The sequence below is a fragment of the Pungitius pungitius genome, chromosome 4 (genome assembly GCF_949316345.1).
Source record: "Pungitius pungitius chromosome 4, fPunPun2.1, whole genome shotgun sequence".
Lineage (NCBI taxonomy): Eukaryota > Metazoa > Chordata > Actinopteri > Perciformes > Gasterosteidae > Pungitius > Pungitius pungitius.
This window is the reverse complement of record NC_084903.1, coordinates 21,471,666-21,494,471: the sequence shown is the minus strand read 5'-3', so window position 1 is coordinate 21,494,471 and position 22,806 is coordinate 21,471,666. Positions and strand designations below refer to the sequence as shown.

At 41.9% G+C, this 22,806-nt stretch overlaps 2 protein-coding genes across 5 annotated transcripts; one reads left to right on the top strand and one right to left on the bottom strand.

Moving 5' to 3' along the window:
- Positions 1 to 476: 476 nt before the first annotated feature.
- On the bottom strand, positions 477 to 14,008 carry chrna7a (cholinergic receptor, nicotinic, alpha 7a (neuronal)). 3 transcript variants are annotated; one of them, XM_037490615.2, is made up of 11 exons: positions 13,910 to 14,008; positions 13,609 to 13,706; positions 11,743 to 11,882; positions 9,590 to 9,634; positions 9,249 to 9,358; positions 6,733 to 6,812; positions 5,214 to 5,381; positions 4,897 to 5,091; positions 2,439 to 2,525; positions 2,033 to 2,142; positions 480 to 1,516 (listed from the first exon to the last, which is right to left on the bottom strand). In XM_037490615.2, exons 2-11 carry the CDS (start codon positions 13,661 to 13,663, stop codon positions 1,010 to 1,012), a joined length of 1,497 nt encoding a protein of 498 aa, XP_037346512.2. In that variant the 5' UTR covers positions 13,664 to 13,706; positions 13,910 to 14,008; the 3' UTR covers positions 480 to 1,009. The 3 variants fall into 3 exon arrangements, with proteins under 3 accessions (XP_037346494.2, XP_037346512.2, XP_037346503.2); XM_037490597.2 differs by lacking the exons at positions 13,609 to 13,706; positions 13,910 to 14,008 and adding an exon at positions 12,159 to 12,522 and having other exon boundaries at positions 477 to 1,516; XM_037490606.2 differs by having other exon boundaries at positions 13,609 to 13,993.
- Positions 14,009 to 16,319: 2,311 nt separating this feature from the next.
- Positions 16,320 to 22,727, top strand: LOC119198780 (ceroid-lipofuscinosis neuronal protein 6). Of its 2 annotated transcripts, none has more exons than XM_037456285.2 (8): positions 16,320 to 16,506; positions 17,754 to 17,871; positions 18,000 to 18,098; positions 18,592 to 18,780; positions 19,815 to 19,870; positions 20,691 to 20,813; positions 21,140 to 21,425; positions 21,515 to 22,727. In XM_037456285.2, exons 1-7 carry the CDS (start codon positions 16,451 to 16,453, stop codon positions 21,408 to 21,410), a joined length of 912 nt encoding a protein of 303 aa, XP_037312182.2. In that variant the 5' UTR covers positions 16,320 to 16,450; the 3' UTR covers positions 21,411 to 21,425; positions 21,515 to 22,727. The 2 variants fall into 2 exon arrangements, with proteins under 2 accessions (XP_037312182.2, XP_037312173.2); XM_037456276.2 differs by having other exon boundaries at positions 16,321 to 16,506; positions 17,751 to 17,871.
- Positions 22,728 to 22,806: the final 79 nt, after the last annotated feature.

Sequence of the window (22,806 nt, the reverse complement as noted above, 5' to 3'; positions counted from 1 at the left end):
TCTTCAGAAATGTCAATTATAACATTGCTTTAAAGGTGATATTCAATCTAATTAATTTCAATATGGATTTATTCTCTCAAGGCTATTAACTGTGACTTGATGGAACTTTATTATTGTTAAGTGGAATTTTTAATTCAGTCTTTGCAAAAAACTAGGAGTAGGGTTTTGGATGACTCATCTCTCTCTGCATAATATTACAGGAGCTGCAGTGAAGTACTTTTGTGTTTGACTGGCAGGATGTCAAACAGCCTGTCAAATCAGATAGTGGAATTCAAGGTTATAGTTTGAATAAGAACGTGTGGATTATCTTTATTGGTATACAAAGTGCAGTTCTGTGCAGCAATGTTTTTCTTTTTTCCAAAGACGGTTTCTTTGGAATTCATCCAGCGTTCTTTATTTGAAAGGACAGACAAATGGGAGTGAGAGGAGGCTGTGATGCATGCGACGCAGGTCTCATAACTGGAATAAAAGACAACAAACATTGCTGTTATAATTTGTATTTATAGAAAGGTGACATGCAACATCACATAGATGGAAACATTATTTTAATACGAGTATTTTAATACGAGATATACTGTGGCTCTCATTTTTTTGGATAAGGAGTAGATTGTTAGTAGAATATTGAATTGTTAACACAATAACAGACACTCAACATCACGTAAGTAGATTCTAGTACTAGATTAGCAAATTACCCAACTTAAAAAATGCTTTAAAGTATCAGTATTTCTTAGTCATTTCAAAATTGTACAAGAGAATACAATATTGAAATGTTCCTTTAATATGGCAAGTGACTGTGTAATATAATAGGCAAAGAATGGGCATACATTTAAGTATATATGCAATTCATGCCACACAATTTTAAGTCCTTAATTGGATTCAGTACGGTTAAATGTGGTGATACATGTCCATATAGCGCTTTAACTTTATACATGTTACTGCCACATCAGATTACGAATGGTTACTTTGTGATAGGAGAGATTGGTGAAGGCCTTTATTTCCCTTTTTTTTCTTAAGTGAAAAAGTCCTTGGAAATGGCCTCCACAAAGTTGGGCGCCGACATGAGGATGCCGAAGGTGCAGAGGATAGTGACGAGCGAGAAAGCCACGAGACAAAGCCTGTCGACCACACACGCCGCGAACCTCCACTCGTTGCACGCCGACTTGCCCTCGTCTTGGCCGCGGAAGCGCTCGGCGATGTACCGCACCTCCTCCAGGATCTTGGCCAGCTCCGGCTCCCCGCCGCCCGCGGGGAGGAGCACCTCGTCCCCTCCCGCCGGCCCGGCCAGCCGCGCGCAGAGGACCCCGGAGTCGGGCGAGGTGGCGGCGTACTTGACGCTCTCCAGGCCCCGGATGCCGACGTAGAGCAGTTTGCCGTTGGCGGACGGAGGGGACGGGGCCCCGGCGCCGGTCACGCTGTTGGCCGGGGCCTCGTGGCGACAGGCCGAGTGCGGACGCTCCTCGCCCGGGCGCTTCATGCGCAGGAACCAGGCGCACCAGTTCAGCAGGATCACGCGGGTCTTTAGGGTCAAGGGTTAGAGGATTAAGAAGAAATTAACAAGGCTCATCAACCAGAGAATAACCAGTCCGCCTTCATCCCTCATTCTAATTTGGTTTTCTCAGTTTCGCTTTCTATAGACGCCAAATAAGCTCAATGTTTCCTTTTTCCCCAAATCATAATGAAAAGCTTATTTTATTGTGGTCTGTAGATACTATTCCACTGGAAGATTTATAGAAATACATCAGACAGACTGTGTTCTCTTGGCAAATATTTGCAACTAACTTTTTGAACACCAGAGGACCTCTCAGCACTGCACATTTTCTGCCTGTTAAAACCACCCCAAGCAAAGTCAACTCAATCCTAATGAACCACTGTAAGTGAAGCACAATGGACAGTAACCTAATTGAACAAATAATTAAAATAGCATAATAAATGAAACTAGTTTTGAGTGTGGCTATGGACAGAAATGGCGAGAGTGGCGCTGATGGGGGTCATACGGGTCACAAGTAACGGTGTAAAATGAAACCACACTCACCCACTTTGGCATCTTGCCTCCATCAGGGTCATGGTGGTGATATTGCAAGACCAGAACTGTGGCAATTATGGAGAGACTAACAATGACCATGGTGGTGGCGAAGTACTGGGCTGGGTGAAGGAGATACAGAGGAGGCAGTAAGAATGGAAACAATTCAACCAATGGTTAAACCAATGGTTAAACCAGGTAACATTCACACAGTCAAGAGGATAAAGTTCTCACCTATATATGTCAGAATAATACCTTTTCACTGCTTCAAATATGGTGACTCGCGTATATATAAATATATTCAAATAATATCAGAATACTGGTTGGCTGCTGAATGAGAAACATCTGCACACATTTACCCCGGTGTCTTCATGCTGATGGGAGTCGACACACGTAGCGAATGCTTTTCGGCGCTTACCTATTAAGGGCACCGAGTTCGATGTGGCGGGCATAATCTCTGCAACCAGGAGCATGAAGATGGTCAGGGAGAGGAGGACCGTAATGCCTGCAAGCACATCAAGACATGTGAAAATGACATGTAAAGACAAAGCTACTGAGCGGAAAGTGATGAGAGAGGGAAAAAGTGCTGAAATGACACCGTCGGCTTCGCCCCTTGACTTTTGTAGTTTTACCATAATTACTCATTTGTATTATTCCATTCAAGTATTTCCCGTTGCAACGACTCAGTTCTTATCTTTTCTTATCCTTCTCTGTTGAATACTTTATTCCTAGTTTGAGTAAAATCCTCCAAAAACATGAGAATGCACTTGCGCTGCCTTGTATTCTTGTTCACCTTGTTTCAGATGTCACAGTACCCTTCAACAATGAGCGATTGCACACAACGTGGAGGGCAATGCCCCAAAAAAACTTTACTCTTGTGTGAACAGCTGAAGCTTATAATGCGTCACAGACACTGGCTGCATCAAGCAGAGAAAAGGCACACAGGCTCCTCGAGAAATACCTGTGAGCAGAAGGTTTTCACTAATGAGCTGCCAACGCTGAGCCACTGGCTCTTTGGCTGTCAGGCGGGGTTAAGAGTCGCATCGTAATTAACTTCAGGCGTGCTGGTACACATTGTGTGCCACTGAACTCTACAGTTTCTGATGTATTATTATATCTTCGCAAGGAGAAAACATGCAAATCATGTAAAATCCCTGGAAATCAGCAGAATGTTTTGGAGAATATGTCTTTGCTTCATTTATTTTGGATAATCCAAATCTGGATAATTAAGGATAATGAAGAAAACATTTTCATAGAATGTAGCTAGTCAATATGGCTTTTTATGTTCCTTTGAAAGGCTTTGAGCAACAAAAACATAAAGCAACCTACATTGCACGGTATTGCAAACATACTGTATGTTGCAACGGTGAAAATATCCAAAACCACCAAAAAATAAAACCTCATATACATAGCTACATGGGAAAATATGGTCTTGCTTGATCCATTTGTGCATTTTTCAAACGTAATGCTCATGACCGAATTCTACTGACTTTAAATCTGGGAATTGATGCCGCCATGAAAACACACTTCTAAATGATGTTCACTATTCTCTAATAATAATGTCAGGGCTAGGGCTGATTTACTGACCTCATATACACTACATCTGTGAGCAGACACACACACACACACAATCTGAATCGGGAATATACTATAATAATATAACGTATGCCTGATTTGTGCCGTGGACTGCAGTATAAAAAACATTTTAAACACATTTAAAGGAGCATTCAAATCTGCACAACAGCATATTATACTTTCCTCTGTTTGTGAGCTATCAAAACATCAGATGCACACACACACACACACACACACACACCATCAACCCACAGATGCTGTCTCCACCAATCCTGTGTAATTTATTCACGAAATGGGCTCAAACATTCAAGTCAACTGTGACAACTGAGATAAGATTAAACAATTTTCCTGGTCCACTGACAGTGAAGTCAGTCACTCAGCGCTTATTATCAGATTACTTCACAAGGCCACAGAGGAAGTGGATTAATGAAAAAACAATGTTTTTCACGGAACTGACTGATTATCCTGCAGAGTAAATGGACTGGGAAAGAAATTAAGTGGAGATGGAGAAACGATGGAGAATTATAGAAAGGTTGCCTTTGTGTCGAAAACCACTTGGGCTCCAAAGGATTTGATTTAATTATGATCTCATTAGTTCTAAGCTGGATCCTTTATTTTAATTGCTGTTAAAAAAAAACTCTCTGTAGTCAACATGGCAGAAAGCAAATTAACCAGTGAACTCTTTTAAAAAATGGTGACGTTGAGAATTGAGAAAGAAACAGAAAGGAGTAAATGCATTTTCAGGAAACCTGTCACCTCGGTAACATTACTGACTTGATTGACAGGAGCACTGCAGTTAGAGAGAAAACTGCAGCAGAGAGAAAGTAACACGTCAGGAAAAAAAAAAAAAAAAAAAGAACTCGCTCCATCACAACAACCTCCGAGGGGCCCAGAGGTTGGAAACGAATAGACATTAACGGAGATATTTGTTTCCCTAATTTATTCAGCGAGCAAGGGTCAACGACGTTGAATTGCATTACATGGTCCAGGTCTTTCTTCTGGTCATTCAACGTGTATAAGAACAAAGGAAAGGCTAATAAATGAAAACAGACTAAAATGCACAGTGCAGTGTTTGTGTGGCGTGTCGCGGTAAATATGCAGATTGGCACCAGCTGACGTAACACGAAGCAGCTGAGTGCAAAACCTTGGTAACGCCGTTCGCCTCCCCAAAAAGCCATTGTCCCCCCCCCCTGTAATGACGCTACTTTAGAAGCACTGGAAAACACTGTCTGGCGGAGCCCGGCGTAACAATAACTCATTGATGTTAACTTAACAATCCGATTCAGCGGCGCGCTTCATACCCAGCGAGATCTTTTCTCCGGAGTCGGCGGGCAGCAGGAAGACGAGCAGCGCCAGGGCGGAGATCAGGACACACGGGATGAGCAGGTTGAGGCCGTAGAAGAGGCTCCGCCTCCTCATCACCAGGGTGTAGGTAATGTCGACGTACGGCTCCTCGCAGCACTTGTAGTGATGCTCGTTCCTCTGCCCTTTGACCTCTGCGAGACGAAAGGAAACACGGTGCACTCTGCTGCAAACGAAAGTTTACGGGGGGGGGGGAAAATCATCCATTTCAAAACCCCCCCCCGAACATCTTCCCAGGCCGCCTGTTCCCCCTCACCCACAAGATCCCACTCTCCGTTGGGGATGTAGTCCGTGAGGTCGGCCTCCAACAGCTTCAAGTCCAGGGACCAGCCCCCGTAGGTCCAGGAGCCAAACTTCAGCTCGCACCTCTGGACGTCGAAGGGGAACCAGCGCACGTCGATTTTGCAGGTGCTCTTGAGGAGCCCTGTCGTGTAACGAAACAGATATCTGAGATTTTTAACTCTGTCCGTCCAACGTTCCCACGGAGAGAAGGGAGGACAGAGGTCAAAGTTCAAAGTTGAATCGACGCGGAAAAATGTTTTGTCAGGTGAGCAATTATGAAAGAGACAGAACAAATCAAAAGTAGCTTCGTCACAACGGATGCAGAGTCCAACCTTGAATAAATACAGATGTTTAGTCACACTGGGACCCAAAAGGACCCCCCCCCCCCCTAGCTTTGAAGAATGAGCCTTGGGATGAACTGTACTTCACCGGAAGACAGTTACCGACAAGGAAAGTTTTATTCAGAGCTCTGAGTAGAATTTCAATTACTCTGTCAAATAGAGATTGAAGGAAGAAAGGACAGCTGGAGAGGAAGAAAGAGAGGTTTTACGCCGATATCCAATATGACAACGGGAACAAAAGTGGTAATCCTTCAGCAGAGGCAGCCACCAAACCAATTTCCATCATTTAACAAAGATACGAAGCATGCGACGTAAACAAGGTCCTCTCCCTCCGCTCTCTCGGTGCAGCGAAGATGATGAAAATAATGGAATACTAATCTACCGCAATGAACCTGGCTGACAAAGGCAGGTGATCAGGGAATGATTTGGAGCCGACCGCGATCAGCTGCGGACAGGTTTGACTTCACTTAATGCTGTGACAGGAGGTTTCACCGTGTTGCACCTGTTCATGTGAGCACGGATTGATGGCTGCAGGGCAGAAGGTTTAAAGGGGGGGATCGCGGATCGACGCGCTGTGCGGGAGCCTTTGACACGGGGATACAAAAGTTTGAATACGCAAAGAGCTTCACTGCATAACTGTTTGACAGTGTGGAGGAACACACTTAATGACCCCCCCCACCACCAAATAGTTAGATTGAAAGATGAATACCACTCATATAACTGTCTGTAGAACGGCAGGAAGCATGAAGACTGTAAAAGGAACACAGTTCATCCACCAGCACCTGGAAAGCTAGCTAATCTTACAATATGTTTTATTCTGCCACGTAGACCTCAATAAAAACAACGTGTTGCTTTTACAGGTTGCACAGGTTAATTAAAAGCAATACGATTTGTTAGCTGGTCACCTTTAGAGGTGTTCTATCTGCTGGACATCAGCCAACTCAGAGCTAGAAAGTGGCACCTAAATAATTGAATCACGAATCAGACGGGTTCTAGGTGTTGCTTTCATCTCACCAAAAACATCACACACACACACACGGAAATCAATGGAGATGAAATTCTTCTTTTGGTGAATTATGTTGGAAGTAGGAATACAGATAATAATAAGTAATGCATGTGTACGAACCGTCTGACTGAGAGCATGCCTCTTACCTGGGGGTACGTAGAAACAGGAGCCGTTGGTGCTGACCAAAATGTTGGTGTGGGAGGTGGCATCATATCTTGCATCAGCGCTGTGAACGACATGGAGCTGCATCAGCACATTGGCAGCAGTAACACTGAACAAACCAATAACACTTTATTGACTATAAGTTGATCCCCTTCTCTCATTTACTCTTTAGAGGCCTTTAGAATTGTGCAACTCCCCCCCCCTCTTTGGGGCCCCTGCCTTCTCTTTGGTACGCTGCTTTTCTATTCTCCCACCGAGCTTGGTTGTTTTCGAGGTGGCTGCTGGAGCAGCTGTGAAAGGAGAGTTGCAAAAGCCCCCCCCCCCTCCCCCCCCCCTCCTCCCACGCACCTCCTCCGGAATGCCTTCCGGGAGCCAGTGACCGGGCCGCGGAGCACCAAACATCTGGCCTGCTATCCGTCACCCCTCCACCACGGCTGCTCTCGGGACACAAGTTGTCCGGAGAAAAAAAATGCACAAGCCGAGCCAAGCGATGAGGCCCGAAGAGGGTTTTTCCTGTTCCAGGGCTCCGTCGAGCGCATTAAAGAAGAGGCAAGTTCTTTGTGGGGGGGGGGGGGGGGGCTTCACATTTCTCCGAACATCAATTTGATTAGGTTTCAAAGTTGTAAAACAAGCAATCTGTGTTTTCTCTGCTTTGAAATGAAACAAAGCTTAAATACTGTTACTTTGCGGTGACCAGAGATCGTGACTGGATGACCCTTCGAGGTCGTCACGGCGTTGGGGCTTTAACGCGTTCGGTTCTGGAGATTTCATGCACAAAGGTCCGTTAAAATAGCAGAGAGTTCCACGGCGTTCCTTTTTTATGGCTTCATTTCCGATACCGTGCAAGGAACCAAACTTTACAAGTTTCAAGTAAGTATAATTTCATTATCTGGACTATAGTGCATTGTGGAAAGCAGTAAAATAAAAGCAACAAAAAAAAACACGAGATGTCCTAATTCCCCTGGCGATGGTTATTCAGAAGTTACCCTCATTCTCCTCTGCTACCCACAAATCCCTCGCTCTAAAAGAATTCCCCAGAGGTGGAGGTATGGTTGAGTTCAAGTTGAAAGAGGGGGAGGGAATTATAATTCAGAGAGTCTCAAATCAAGCCTTTCTTCAGAGGGCCAATAATGAAGTACAATGCGTTTCATTAGTAGACGGGAGAGAAGAGTGTATCTAACGGTATTTGTTCAGATCTTTCTTTCAAAGCTAGTCACAAAATGCTCTTCTTGCCAAACTTTTTATAAAGTGTATCAATTCGTCTTAATGATTTATTGCTCCCGTGCTCTCATTTTTTTTTTTTTCATCTTTTGATACACACAGCTGTGTTTAACCTAAAAAAAAAAGTCGATGAGTCGATCACTTACACATTGATCGTGTTTGTACGAGGCAAAACCTCAACGTTTTCTATTCCAAAAGGAATGAGGTCTAGCCTGGTTTGGTACAACAGGGGGATTTATTTTATCATTCACTCTCTGTGCAGCATGTTCTGAATACGTCCTGTGACAACATGGGCTCTGTTGCTCTGTAGACCTCATGAAACAAGAGCAGCAGCATGAATATTTCAGCATATTTTGACTTGAAGCTTGACCTGAAGATATATATCTATATCAGATGGCTTTTGTGTTATGTTAGCTCAAGGCCATTTTCCACTCGGTGTCAAATAGAGTTGTTATAGTTGTGGTATTATGAAGACACTAAAGCCGCTCTCCCTTCCTCTTTTAAACAAGAAAATGGGTTTAAAATGAGGCTAATAATTATATATTAACAGAATAACTAATCTCTACAAATAATATGGAAGCTCATATATGAAATTACTCTGATGCAAGAAACTTTTTGTTTCGTCATCCTGAACTTCTTACTTTGTACATCGAGGACATTAATCGAGGTTTGAAGTGTCAGATTCAGCAAAATCTCTTAACAGCCCACTTGGCATTAATGGCTTGTTTAAACTTGATGAATTCCACCTGATCCCGAGCAGGTCAACCTTTTTAAGAATTCATCATTTGAAAAGTCCAAGGCTCCATTTGTGGAGTTTCAGAGCAGATGGAAGATCTCCACACCACAGAGCTTCAAGTGCCAATGTCAGCTATCATCAGATGAAAATATAACTATTTTAGCAGGTTGCAGGGGTCTAATTATAAATTACAGGCCAAAAGTCACATTCCAAGCCAAAAATTCTCTTAAACCACTCGTCGTGCGTGCAGTGCAACAATGCATCCGTAAATAGTGATGTGACTCTTGCAAAATAAATAATTCCAAAACAAATAATTCCTGCGTTGCAGAAAAATCTTCTCAGTCATGGCTCATGTATCACAGTCGGTGCCATTGTTGCAATCTTGTTTACATCTCTGGAACACACAAAATCCTCAAATGTCCCCCCCATACGCACACACACACTTATTATATTGTGAGGAGGCCGGTGCATGCATGCCGAGTCTGACACCGTGCAAATTCAAAACCGTGCAGCACCCAGTGGTTTGGGCCTTACAAAACCTACCTGTTGTACAGCAGGATGTCTGGCTTCCATATGAGATGTGGAGGAAATCTCACATTGGTCACACCTGCATAGTCTGATGCATTCCACTGAAGGTAAGAATCCTCCCAGAGCTGTGGGATCCAGAAAAGAATGGATTTTTTCACATTTTACATCAAAGACAAACTGGCTATAATTGTCCGTGTATTTATCATCAGTTTATTCCAACACTATGCCGTGTTTGTATAATAACTTGCTCTATAGCTTCCTATTTTTAAGCCGAGAGAAGATCAGCACCCCTGAAAACTACGGCTGCGAAGCTGAGCTTTTCTCTATCTTTACGCACTTTGTACAGAAGGTCTTACCATGTTGAGCCAAATGTTGGTCGTCAAAACCTGGTTCTTCTCATCCTGTGATAAAAGATCATGTGATATTTAGTAACATTATCATTCAGGTGCTTTTTTTTATTAAGCAGAGGCTGTTATTGAAATGAAGACCAGAAGACATCCAAACCCATTTTCTAATTCTCCATTAATTATGGAAGTAAATCTGTGCCATCGGGGGTTGAAATAAAAAGTTGATTGAATTTCTAGCACTGAATATTTATGCATTGAAATTATGTACCTGAATGTTTTTCAACATTAAAACACCGCAAAAAAATTCAACCTAAAAAAAAAAAATGTTGAAATATTCGAAATGGAGGCTACAATATTCAACCCAAAAATATTCAACCTTGGCACACCAACATGCGGAGGTTACAATATTCAACCCCAAAAAATTCAACCTTGGCACATCAACATGCGGGACACTAAGGAAGAGCAATCGATTCTAGATTCAAGATCAGGAGCGTGCGTCAAGCTAAAGGAGCGAGCACCCAAAACACCTTCGGCTTTCGTATTGTAAACATGTCCAATATTAACGGGGCTTTAACTCTTCTTCATGTCATCAGTGTGGTTTGTGTCTGTAAGATTCCGTAATAGACAGCTGACATTTGTACATTAACAGACTGTATTGGACATGAACTAAGCGGAAGTTAAACGAGAGCTTACAGCCGCTCACAATACGCCTCTTCTTCTAGTTTTGAATTCATTTAATGATGCTGAGATCCTTCGACAAGCTGTTAGGAGTGATTGGCGGAGTTTTGAATCCAGGAACGCGCTTGAAGAGGCAGATGAGCCGCTGTATCGTAGTGGGGGGGGGGGGCAGCGGCTTTAACGGAGCGTGCAGATGCATAAACCCGACAGGACATGCAGGAATAACCGCAGTAGCGTCGGTGGAAGGATCCTTTTTCACAGCGGCACAAGCCGATCTCAGTTGGGTATTAAGCGGCATTCAAAGTCCATGTAACGTTAAATGAGTCTTCATGGCCATGGGTAAACTTTATTGAGGATCTGGCACAACACAGCAACCTGCAAGTAGCGCAGAGTCTTACGTAAAGGGATGTACGTCTTAATGCGAGGCTTTAGAATTTATCTCAAAGGGATCCTGTATTTGCTCATAAAGTCTGAAACGAGAACCCATGTTTCAGTGACGGTGTTACGTGCCTACTGGTTTTTGAACTACTGGTTTGGCTACGGGTGCGTGTTTGTTTTCCCCCGGCAGGCAGGTGTTGTCTGCCTCCGTCACTTGAGTCGTCACACATTTGCAAACATATTGTGCTGAAAATGTTCAAAAATGCATCCCATATCCATTGCAGCGAATACGATTGTATAAGTGAGCACTACGTCATTGCCACATATGAAGAAATACATAAAAGAACATTTATTAAAAGTCCGCCACAACCGGGACTCGAACCGTGTCGCGCAAAATAACATTGCGCCGCAAAGCGGCTGTGCTACCCACTCGGCCATCTGATTTGTATACTTTTAGGAGAGTTGCATATTGTCAGTCGCAAGCAAACGTTTTGGTTCAGGGTGAGCATTATATGTTCTTCTATGTATTTCTTCATACGTTGCCACACTGATGGCATGAAGAAGAGTTAAAGACATGTTTACAATCCGAAAGCCGAAGGTGTTTTGGGTGCTCGCTCCTTTAGCTTGACGCACGCTCCTGATCTTGAATGAATCGATTGCTCTTCCTTAGTGTCCCGCATGTTGGTGTGCCAAGGTTGAATTTTTTTGGGTTGAATATTGTAGCCTCCATTTCGAATATTTCAACATTTTGTTTTTTTAGGTTGAATTTTTTTGCGGTGTTTTAATGTTGAAAAACATTCAGGTACATAATTTCAATGCATAAATATTCAGTGCTAGAAATTCAATCACCTTTTATTTCAACCCCCGATGGCACAGATTTACTTCCATAATTAATGTATCAACGTGGATGAAATATAACCCTAAGGAACCCTAATCAATGAAGAAAATATCTGCTAGTTTAGACTCTACACATCGGAAAGGTTTATTTATAGAGATTGAATTTATTTTTCTGTGAAATGAGAAGGCAGTCACAATCTTCATATGGAGGATTCATACCTCGTGCTCATGCATGCACAGTCATGTGTGGTAATTCTTTATTTACATACCACATCCAGAATCTGAATCAGGTTGATGCCCAATTCAACGGTGAGATTCTGAGAGTCGTTGAGGACGGGTATCTCCAGCGGGTTGTAGTCAGTCACCAGGTCACTGTACAGCCTGCGCTGGCCTGGCCCTTGAAGAGACACTGCAGAAGACAGAGGAAACCCAAACAGTAAATACTTCCGTAATCCCTTGAGACAAAATGTGAGCACGGCAGACACATCTAATGCCAAATTCCTTTGCAATTACATTGGTGAACCCTCTCTTTCTTCTCTAAACGGAGCTTAATAATTGTCTGACTGCTTTCAGCACAGCTGCTGTCGATCGAACTAAGGAGCTCGAGCCATTTGTTTCGGGAAAATAAGAGACTAAAAGTGATTTTGACCGATAATGCAGACAGAGACGTGACACAGTACGGAACCTTTAGTGATCGACGGGTGAAGTCTTGTGGGAATCGTCACGCTTTCTTCATCCATCCTGCTCTGGACCAAAGTGATAGACGGACTGATGTTGCCACGCATTAAAAAAGCTTATATGGATAAATTAACTGGACACCTCTCTCCATTTAAAATCCTGCTTCCTCCTGCAGCTAGGTGCCAGGTGACCTAAGAAATAAATTAACATTATTACAATTAGTCTGCATCTCACTATCAAACCTGACTGGCCCCTCTTTTTGGCCACAGCACAATTACCCTTAACAACTTATCAGAAGTGATTTGGCAGACTTCTTCGCTCCCATCCAGTTCTTCCATGAAAAAGACAGAAATACTTGCTGAAAGCTTGTCTTTGTCCACGGCTCCATCCCCTGGAGATTTGCCTCCCTGCAAATCTCCCCAAAATCAAATTTCACCGTGAAGATCAGCGTGATGATAACAATGTGTGTCATTGTCTTTTGATGTGAAACACAACGGTGCATTATCAGACCACAAAACAAGTATTGCTGACATGTTGCTGAACGTGGACTATGAGCCATTAAAAAAAAGGTAAGTAAAGTAAAATCTCATATTGATCAGCCTTAATAATGTAATAAAGATGGAGCAGGGCTTTAGGTACCTCACATATCTCCACTTCTCTCTCTATGGGAGCCTCAATGCAGACTGAAGAGTCTGAGCCAAAGGACCATTAAATCCACCGTCTCAATCAAAATGGATCCTTTGAGACATAAAAGTATGTCTCAGAGGGTCCATGAACTAATAACCACTTGCAATGTTTACTAACTTCATTTTAAATCCAAATTTGCATGAGTCCTTTGAGTGCGGGCACAACAACAACAACGCGGTTTTAATAAAGAAACTTTGGTTTCCCCTAACCATTACAGTGAAGGTCATTGAATGATGAACTTGGTGTGACACTCTTCTCTTCTAATTTCAAATTCAAAAGTTTACTTTATTAATAATGAAAGTTTTTTGCCAAACAAGTACGTTTAAAGGGCACACCGATTCAAAGACAATTAACGCGTGCGTCTCTATAGAATATTGTTTTTCTTCTTCTTAACAGAGTATAATGTTCAAATAATCTCTTCTGCTGAACGCTCCCTCTTTGAAATACCATGACATAACACAGCATCGAAAACAACCCCGCCCCCCTCCTTCCCATACCCCCCCCCACAAAAACAAAATTCCATGATATAAATTTGAACTCACACAGCACTATGACGCCAAATCACACACCCATTAGCATTTAAAGTGCATTTAAATGAGTACAGGTTCCGGAAAAAGGCTTTAAAATAAATAAAAACGGCATCATTGTACTTTCTTGTAGTTCTAGTAGCCAATTACGTAACGAGGACGCTGCCACACACGTGACGCACCTCTCTCCCCCACTGACTTCCACTTAATTAAAAGCAATTAGAGCGCGCGCGGGCGGCCTACCTGGCACCGTGCAGGCGGAGACCGCGAGAAACAGCGCGAGATGCAGAGCGTCCATGTCGAGCCGAGCGCGGAGGGTTTCTTCTGAAGCCGCCGAGGGGCTGCGGGGAGGATGATGGTGATGATGATGATGATGATGATGATGAGCACTAAAATAACTCCTCCTACCTAAAGTAAGAGCTGCTGCATGCCAAGGCAGCCGTCAGATTGCACGCACACAGCAGGCTGGTCAACAGTCGGACTCTATTAATTACTGCAAAGACCAGCCTGTGTTTAAAGACGCTCAGACACGTGTAATTGTCACCTTCACACAGGTGTGCTGTCGATACGAAGGTGGGATTCGTCTGGTGCTGAAGATGCTGGTCCGCTGCTTTGTTGTTCCTGTACTTTTTTTAGTGTTTGAAAGGGGATGCACAGTGAGGCTGAAAGAGCATTGTACACAATAAAGGAACTTCTTTTTTGCAAAACCAGGTGACATCTGCTGGACACTTAACACAATTACAACCGTATTTTGGAGTTTTTTGGTTCTCGATTTGTGATCAAACTTGCTGCAAAGATAAACATGATGGAACAAACTATTCCATCTGGGTGGTTGGGTGGGTACTTCTGGAAATCCATGATCATCCAGCTCTGCAGCACCTAAACAGCACAAATACACACCCAATCACAAACACATGTTGATAAGACATCTGAGAACATGCCGTAGTCAGTGTAAAGGACTCTGTTGTAATTCTGTGTAATATATTTTATGAAGCATCAAAAATAACCATTTCTTTCTGTGGACACGTGGAACATATCTAATTAATACTTAAGGGCCAAAATGGAGGTCATATATGCACATAACTAAATGTTTTTTTTTTCATTTAATGCATTTTGTGAAAACAGAGTTTAGGTTTCCAGAACAGGTTGTGGACTATGTTTACATATTCGCCCCTCGGCTGCATGTGCATGAGCTAATATCTGCACAGACCGCTTTTCCATGAAGATAAACACCAAGGTAAATGCTCTCTGCTCCAGAGCGGCTTTTAACTTAACGGATCGGGGAAATAAGGACTTGAGTTGCTCCTCCCTCGGGTCGTCGGTTGGAATCCAATTATGGGGTTTCGCTCCGGGGAAAAGGCTTGTCAACAGAGAAAAAGGAAACGATATAGGAGCCAAGGCAAAACCAGTACAGAAAATAAACAAATTGGGCCCCACTGCTTAACATGATGTTGACATTTTTAGCACAATGATGCTTCCTGTTGGTCTCCACATGCCTTTCCTATAGGAGCCCGAAATGTAATCGTCACAGACCACAAAGGCCACGAGGAGTGTGACATGTTTACCTCACAGGTACAGATTTAGTCTCCATTCCATGAATAATGAATGCCGTATACATGTTCAAATGAAGTTTTAAAAAAAGTAGCTGTTTTTGCAGAGGAGCTGAAACTGGAAGACCAGCTTTTGGTGCTCTTACAGTTCCGTAGAGACCAAATATTATTTTGTACGTTTGCTCTCAACGTAGCAAACAACAGATGGTGGAATCATTAAAGATTGCGTTCTCCCACACAGGTGGCAACGCCTCGCTGCACTAATCACATCCTATAATTACTAGGCTGCACCTATGCCATACATATTCAAGCTTTTTCTTGTGTTGGATTATTGTTTTTGTTTTGAATTTCCTGAATAATGCATTCTTTTAAAAGCCTGAGATTCAATACTTTGTTGATAATTGAACCTTAGTTGATTAGTGATTTGTTTTCGGTGCACTCAACAAAGCATAATGATAATAACACAAAGACAACAACAACAACAACACAGAGCAATAACGACCTGTGAATACATGTGTGCAACCAGATGGCTCACTATTAAGTGACGTGCGTGTGCTTGTTTACGCTTCCAGAAAATATTTGAGAACGCATATTGCTTTAAGATTAGTGCTCTTGAGCATGTGGAATTTTTCAGTCTTCATACTCCACACTTTTTATCCAGAGGAACCGTACGTCTGCAAAAAGCACAGGTGTAAGTGATCAAATGAACTGGCTGCCTCACCCTCTACGGCTGCTCGGGAGCTCTCAACCCCTGGAAAACGAATAGATCTTTAATGTTTAATTAATATCTATTTTATATGAGAACGTTTTTAAATGTTTAAACACTTATGGTCTGCCCATAGACCAAGTGTTTTTCTCAATTGTTATAATATGTTGTATTTGGTTAATTCTGGTATTCAAATTTTAATTTGCTTTACCTTATTCATGTTTTGCATGTATAAAAACAAAATTGTAAAGTCAGACAGTCAGAAAACAACCATTAATTGTTCAGTTTGTGCACAGGATTTGTATTGCTCTTTGTCCATCCCGGGGAAGGGAGCCTCCCTTCCTCAGACTTCTTTATTTTATTTTTTGGGGGAGTTTTCCCTGTGCTGATGGTTTGGGGACAGCGATATTGCAAGTGTACAAAGTTAGGCAAATTTTTTAGCCTACACAAAACAAATGAAATTGAATAAAAATAAACAATACTGTTCAATCTATTCTATAATATTTATTTGTATTCAATTTAAATACAAATATTATACAAATATATCTATAAGAATCCCCTCGTCTTTCACATGCAGCTCCATGTACACATACATCTGCCTGAGTTATTAACTTTAGGGTTGAAATATATGTTTTATGTATTTTGCTGAACCGTTACTTCTCTTCTTTGGCTTCAAATCCTCTGCTGCAATCTGATTGGTCGGTTGAGTCGAAAGGGCGGCAACAAGGCGACGTCCAGGAAGTGAATTTTGAGTTTGCCAGGACGATGCCAGTCGTAAACCAGTTTTAACGCAGTTCTCTTTTACCGTTAATCAAACACCGCAGCGAGAATGCAGCCGGTACGAAGTCGTCGAAGCAAAGATTTACCCTCCACAAAAAAAACGAGGTCTGTTCCCGTAACACTCCGCTGACGTCATTGTTATCCCGCTTCAGCCGTCGGTTGTCAGCGAAGCAAAGCAGTCGTTTCTGAAACATTAGGATTATTACTGTAACTTCTTTATGCTCATTTAACCACTCGGTGTGTAGTAACGTTAATTCTCCTGCATCGTGTGTCCTGAAAGTGTCTTGTTTGCCGTTTGCTAGTCATTAATAAGGACTGACAGCATAAACACTCGGATCCACGTGCCCTTCTTCTTCTTTTTCGAATCACATGACTGAACAAGTAACGTCACAGCTGCTTTACTAACGTTACATTCAAACTGGTTACTGATGTCAAAAGGAACTCCCCTTACTTTATTTTGCAAAAGATCAGCTGACGTTACCATAAACAAGCTTTGGAGCAAATAAGGTGGATACATTACATTTGAGTAAAAAAAAACCCATCCGCATCCAGCCCTAAAATAAGCACCAATTAAATTCTAGTCAATCACTAAACAGCTAGAATAAACATAACACAGGCAGTCCTCCAAACGTGCATCTCAGGGTTGCACTGACATATGCTCTGAAATGGTTGCTAATAGCAACGTGATATGTGGATGCGGTGAGGCTTTCCAGCAGACATGGAGGTTGACAGCTCTGTTAGGGATCCATATTCATGCTGCTGATGTTGACACGCGGGCTGAAGAAGCCACAGCGTACGGAGCGGCGCTCCTCCTTTTGTTGTCCTGGTAAACATGATCCAATCACAGTGCCAATTACAGGTCAAAGAGCTGCACATAAGACAAACAGAAACAAAGACATTATCTGACTGATTTCCTCAGCAGGAGGAAAGAAAAAGTAAATACTCTTAGTTATGATGGCAAACATTAACATTGATATGATGGTATTTATACACTACAACCTTTGATTCCAGAAGTTAATATTTTCAAACTTTCACCCTTAACTGCAAAATACTTCCAGAAAGGTTGGTTTTATTTTCGTGAGATATGCACATTCGATCTCGGATAGGTGAGACATTTGCTAAGCAAAGTGCTTTGTTACATTTAAAATGAAGGATCATGTGGCCAAATATTTTTTGATAATAATTCAATGGATTAGTAAACAAGACGCACATGTGTTTTAACCTGCATCCACTGCACTTTAAATACTTAAGTACTAGTAAACCGATTCTATTACATCTCAACCTCTTTACTGCCCTTTGCTTTTGTAATGTTGCTTCATCACAACGACTCGCTATTTGTATGTCGACAGCAGTCCTGGTGGTTCCAAGGAAAAGGGGCCTCAGCAGGGGAGGCCGCATTTCCACTTTGACCTGTGGTTCTGTCTGACTCTGCAGAACTGGATACTGGACTTCGGAAGACCGATTGCCATGGTAAGAAGGATCATTTGCCCGCTTTTCACATGCAATTTTAAATAATGACAGGAAAAGAAATGGTTGGTTATAATAGATTTTGTGGAGTAATAGAAACACAATTGTTTCTCTGTATCATATTGTATTAGATTATCCTTCCTCTGGAGTGGTTTCCCCTGAACAAGCCCAGCGCTGGAGACTATTTCCACATGGCCTACAATGTCATAACACCATTCCTAATGCTCAAGGTAAGAATACAAACAACATTTCTTCTCTGTATCAGACTGATTAAACCCGTAAGTATTTTGGAAGCTAGTTCACCTGATTAAATAGCATTTGAAAGCTTGCCATATTTGCAGCACGTATAAACAGCTCAAATACACAGCAGCAAGCTGCTTGACCTGAGGTGCCAATTATGAATGATATTTATTATTGCGTATTAATTATGCTGAAAGTATTAAAATCCTGATAGAACTCCTGACAACTGTGGATTGCTTCTGCACCACAGGGCAACCTAATATGACTGAAAAGGACACTTTGGATGTAGCCTGTTTTTTAAAGTTTAAAGTTAATCTGACACAAGGTAACATATCTGCCACTCAAGGTACTGTGGTTTAATTCATAAATGTCTGCGGAGAAATGGGCAGCAGTCGCCTGGTTTTCTCAAGGGACGCATGTTGGGCCTGTGATTGAATACCCGAGGACAAAGTCGTATACGCTGCGTGTCATTGCTCCATTCAGCTGATCGAGCGCAGTCCCAGGGCGCCGCCTCGCTCGGCGGTTTACCTCTGCATCATCACCTTTGTGATGGGGGCCAGCATCCACCTGGTGGGAGACTCCATCAACCATCGGCTCATCCTGAGCGGCTACCAGCTCCACCTGTCAGTCAGAGAGAACCCCATCATCAAAGACCTCAAACCTGCCTCACTGGTGAGTATCTACTGTGTTTGAGTGGACCAGGGTACACTTTCACTGTCAAGGTGTAAGATTTCCTTTTGAAATTAATTTCCTTTGAAAACTCTTGGTTCCTGTTGTCATTTAAAATAATCCAATAATACATTTTTGGTAATTGCCCCCTTTTGTGGTGTTATACAACAACAACCACAATCTGTTTGTGTTGCTCGCCATGATTCTCCAGAGAATAGTCAGTTAAAAAGGAAAATAACTTTTCTTGTCCAACTATGGCACAAACTGACAACACGCCACAAAATATATCGGTATTTTCACGCCGGTTGCACCCAGAAGGCTTTTTCATACTGTGCAGGAAGGCAGATTATTTTTTTTCTCTCCGCTCTGTTGTTGCCGTCAGATAGTTTTTCTGTCATCCTGATTCCCACAAGATGTAAAAAGGTTAATGTTGAACATATCTGGGGCGTTATTATTAAACCAACATTTACATGTAGCTATGTAGCATGTAGAGATTTTCTTTTCCCTAACAAACATTTTGACTGAAATGTGTATTTTAAGTGCATTAAAAGTGGAGGTTGTATAAGTAACCTGAATCAAGGATTGTGTTTTTCATTTTTTTTTTAATATTTTGAAGGACTCTTTTTGCTTTTCAGTGTAAAAACAAGTCTTTATTATATTACATTACATTTTACTTAGCTGACGCTTTGATCCAGAGCGACTTAAATGCAATAAGCCAAGAGTGAACAGAACTAGAACAGAAAGGCTTTCTAGTCAAGGAATAGTTGGGAGAGGAATTATTCAAATCCTATTGTGCCTTTTTTGAGGCATAATAAGTTCCTTAAAGGCATAAGAGGCATTTGACATGTTCCTTTGCCCATTTTGTCTGTCTGTGGACGTGTTTCCTTCTTAATAGTTGTGATAAAGTAGAACAGTAGGGGGCACTGTGGCATTGGACACAGACTCAGAATCTCATGCAGGATATTAATGTGTCATTAAACCACCTGTGTGATTGTTGCAATGAGAACATTCAATTGGTCTTTGTCCTTCCTACACAGATCGACTCCTTTGAGCTGCTGTATTATTATGATGAACAGCTGGGACACTTGATGTGGTACGTTTTGTTGTCTCTTTAGAAAACACTTAAATGTAAGAAACAAAAGGGAGTAAATATAGTTGTCAGTGGGCTGGAATATGCGGTTATTTTCCTGTAGTTTGCGAACCGGAAAGTGAATCCAATATTATGCAGTGATTGTTGTCTAAACTAGATTTATTAAAAAATGCCATATTAGCCCAATGTTTCCCCTTTTGACGCCGTACACTGACCTTTGTTTTTTCCTTCTGACCACACATTTCCTGTCTCAACTTTTGACTATTCAACAGGGGCAACGCATTAGAACTGCACATTTTACAAAGGTTATGAAGAGTGAAGCGTTGAAAGTGTCAGGAATAGGGATCCAAAATATCACAATATGTTTTCATCTTGATATTGTAACCATATTGTAGGACGGAACCGTGGCGTTTCTATCAAATATTTAGACAGTGAGATTTCAGATGAATAATACAATGACTAAGGTGGTAAAGGCACATCAATTACAGCTTAAACAGTCTGGTAAAATGACATCACCGTACTTCTATGGAGCACTTTATAAGAAAACACTTTCATATCCAAAATCAAAATCTACAGCGATATCTAGTCTCATATGATGACTTGGACTGAAACCTCCCTGCCAGTTTCATCCCTTCAGTTTGAGAAACTGATAACAGTTCAACCATTTTTTTTTCTTAAACATTTACATTTTTCAACTCAAATTATATTTGGAAATAAAAGTATTCTTTCTTTCACTCAGCCCTGCCAGGTTTGCATCATTCCTTTGCAACAAAGAAATGTGTGAATCTAACTGGTACCTTTTGGGCATCTTGTTTTATTCCAGGTATATTCCTTTCTTTGTCATCCTGTTCATCTACTTCACCGGCTGCTTCACCAAGTCCGAAGAGCAGAAGAGGCTGCCGGCCTCTGGCTGTGTGCTGCTGGGACCCAGCGCACTCTACTATTGGTCAGTGGGCTGCTTGAGTCTTTAAAAAAACCTTCTGTGCCCATGAATATATGGTTTTGCCAGAGGCAACCTTTTCAGTAGTCTGAAAAGTATAAAGAATTTTTATAAAAAGAGTAATATATGACAACAATCTTTAATAATTCCATACCTCAGAGCTGGCCCTGTCCATGACAAATGCTTTTGTTCAGGATTTCAGTTCAGTCTCGCGGAATATTTATATGTATTTTTCTTTATAAATGTGGTTCTTTTGTGAAAGTAGACATTTTTCTTTGTGCTGTAGATGTAAAGTGTGCTCACGATAACTTCTCTCGACTCATTTGTTCCAGGTACCTGGTCACTGAAGGACAAATCACCGAACTCTTCCTCCTCACCTTCCTAGCCATGGTTGTCACGGTGATCCATCAACACCGCCGAGGCCGCAGTCCCGACAGCAACGGCCTCTTCCTGTTCTGCAGTTTCACTGTCACTTTGCTCCTGGTCGCACTGTGGGTGGTCCACCTGTGGAACGATCCGGTGTTACGCAACAAGTACCCCGGGCTCATTTATGTGCCGGAACCGTGGTCCTACTACACCTTGCATATCAAGCAGAACCACTAAGTGACCTCGGCCCGGGTGTGTACAGCCTCGTATCTTGGAAGAAAAAACATTTTCCTGAGCCACGTTTGTACGAACTCACCGATGTGTTGTTTTCTTTCCCCCAGCTGACTTCCTGTGTCGGAGGTGGCTGCCGCACTCGTTCCAGCGATGACGAGTGATGAAGGTTGTTGATGTGCAAACCAACCTCACTGTGAAACACTGCGTCCCGCTGGCTTCAGCCATCGTTTCAGAGAGGGATTTCTCTCCGTTTTGTTTGATATCGTCACAGAGCCTTTAACAGGCGGAAATCGGTCTGTTCTTTAGAACATCTTGGATTAATACAGATAAGGCAAAAAATGCTTAAGCAAAGATGTAGCAAACAAATTTAGGACCCTTGGACGCTTGCGTCCTACGTATTAAAAAAAACAAAAAAGGCAGGTTTGTTGTCTTTTTGTAAAAACACAAAACCAGCACCAACTGTCCTTAGCATTAACAAAAGAAAATCTATAGTACACCCACTGGGTCATAAGCTTTTGTGAACAAACTAAAAAGATTAAAATAAAGGAGGAAAGAGAATGAGAAAGTAACACGAGCGTGGTATTACTCTGTGAACAACACGCCCAGTTGGTAAACCAGAAAGAACGTGATTTAAAAGCATTGTACTTAGTAGAAAACTAAAACTTAAAAGAATGATAAATCGTCTCAGGTATTTTTCAGGTTCAGGCTTTTAAAGATTAAGTTACATTTATATTGTGAGACATGAGAGCAAGTGAACTATTACATTTCCTGATGTGGTCATAGCGGGATGTTATAATCTAGCCATACAGCCAACATGCACTGAGTGATGATAAAATGGTTCTTTCATGTCATTGTTCTTGACATTATGTTTGTCAGCTACGTGCAATGTGTTCACAATTCACCAGTTTCATTTACGGATACTTTGTTCTTTACATGTTCAGTTATTGTTCTTAGTGTAAAAGTTTGTTGCTTGTAAAAAAGCTTAATGGTTCCTCATTGGTTCAATTTATGTTTATCTTAATGTAAAATGTTGAATTATTGCTGTTTTTTTTAGATGTGTCTCTTAACGGTACCTTATTGGACGAGGAATGTGCTTTAAAATCAATCATCTTAAAAGGACAAATGAAATAAAAAAAGCTCATAATTCCTTTCACATTGATTGAACACCACTAGTAGCCCACGCCCCCTAACCACGGGGGGGGGGGAAGTTACGATGCTCGCCAGCAGGTGAAAGACACACCTGGATTTGCTCTCACTTTGGGAGCAGATTTGTATATTTAATGTTTTCCCCTCACTTGGCCAAATTTGCGCTTTTATTATTTTATTATCATAATGGGTGCCATTTTCCATTGCTCCAACTACAACCCGGACCACGTCTCTACTTTAAACAGGTTGACGT

Coding starts and splice junctions, on each gene's coding strand:
- chrna7a (XM_037490597.2), bottom strand. CDS start 12,258: ATGCGTGGCAACATCAGTCCGTCTATCACTTTGGTCCAGAGCAGGATG. Junction 6,813..9,248: donor GACATCCTGCTGTACAACAG/GTAGGTTTTGTA, acceptor TGTCGTTCACAG/CGCTGATGCAAGATATGATG. Junction 2,143..2,438: donor GAACTCGGTGCCCTTAATAG/GTAAGCGCCGAA, acceptor TCCTTCACCCAG/CCCAGTACTTCGCCACCACC.
- LOC119198780 (XM_037456276.2), top strand. CDS start 16,451: ATGCAGCCGGTACGAAGTCGTCGAAGCAAAGATTTACCCTCCACAAAA. Junction 17,872..17,999: donor TCGGAAGACCGATTGCCATG/GTAAGAAGGATC, acceptor ATATTGTATTAG/ATTATCCTTCCTCTGGAGTG. Junction 18,099..18,591: donor CACCATTCCTAATGCTCAAG/GTAAGAATACAA, acceptor TGCTCCATTCAG/CTGATCGAGCGCAGTCCCAG.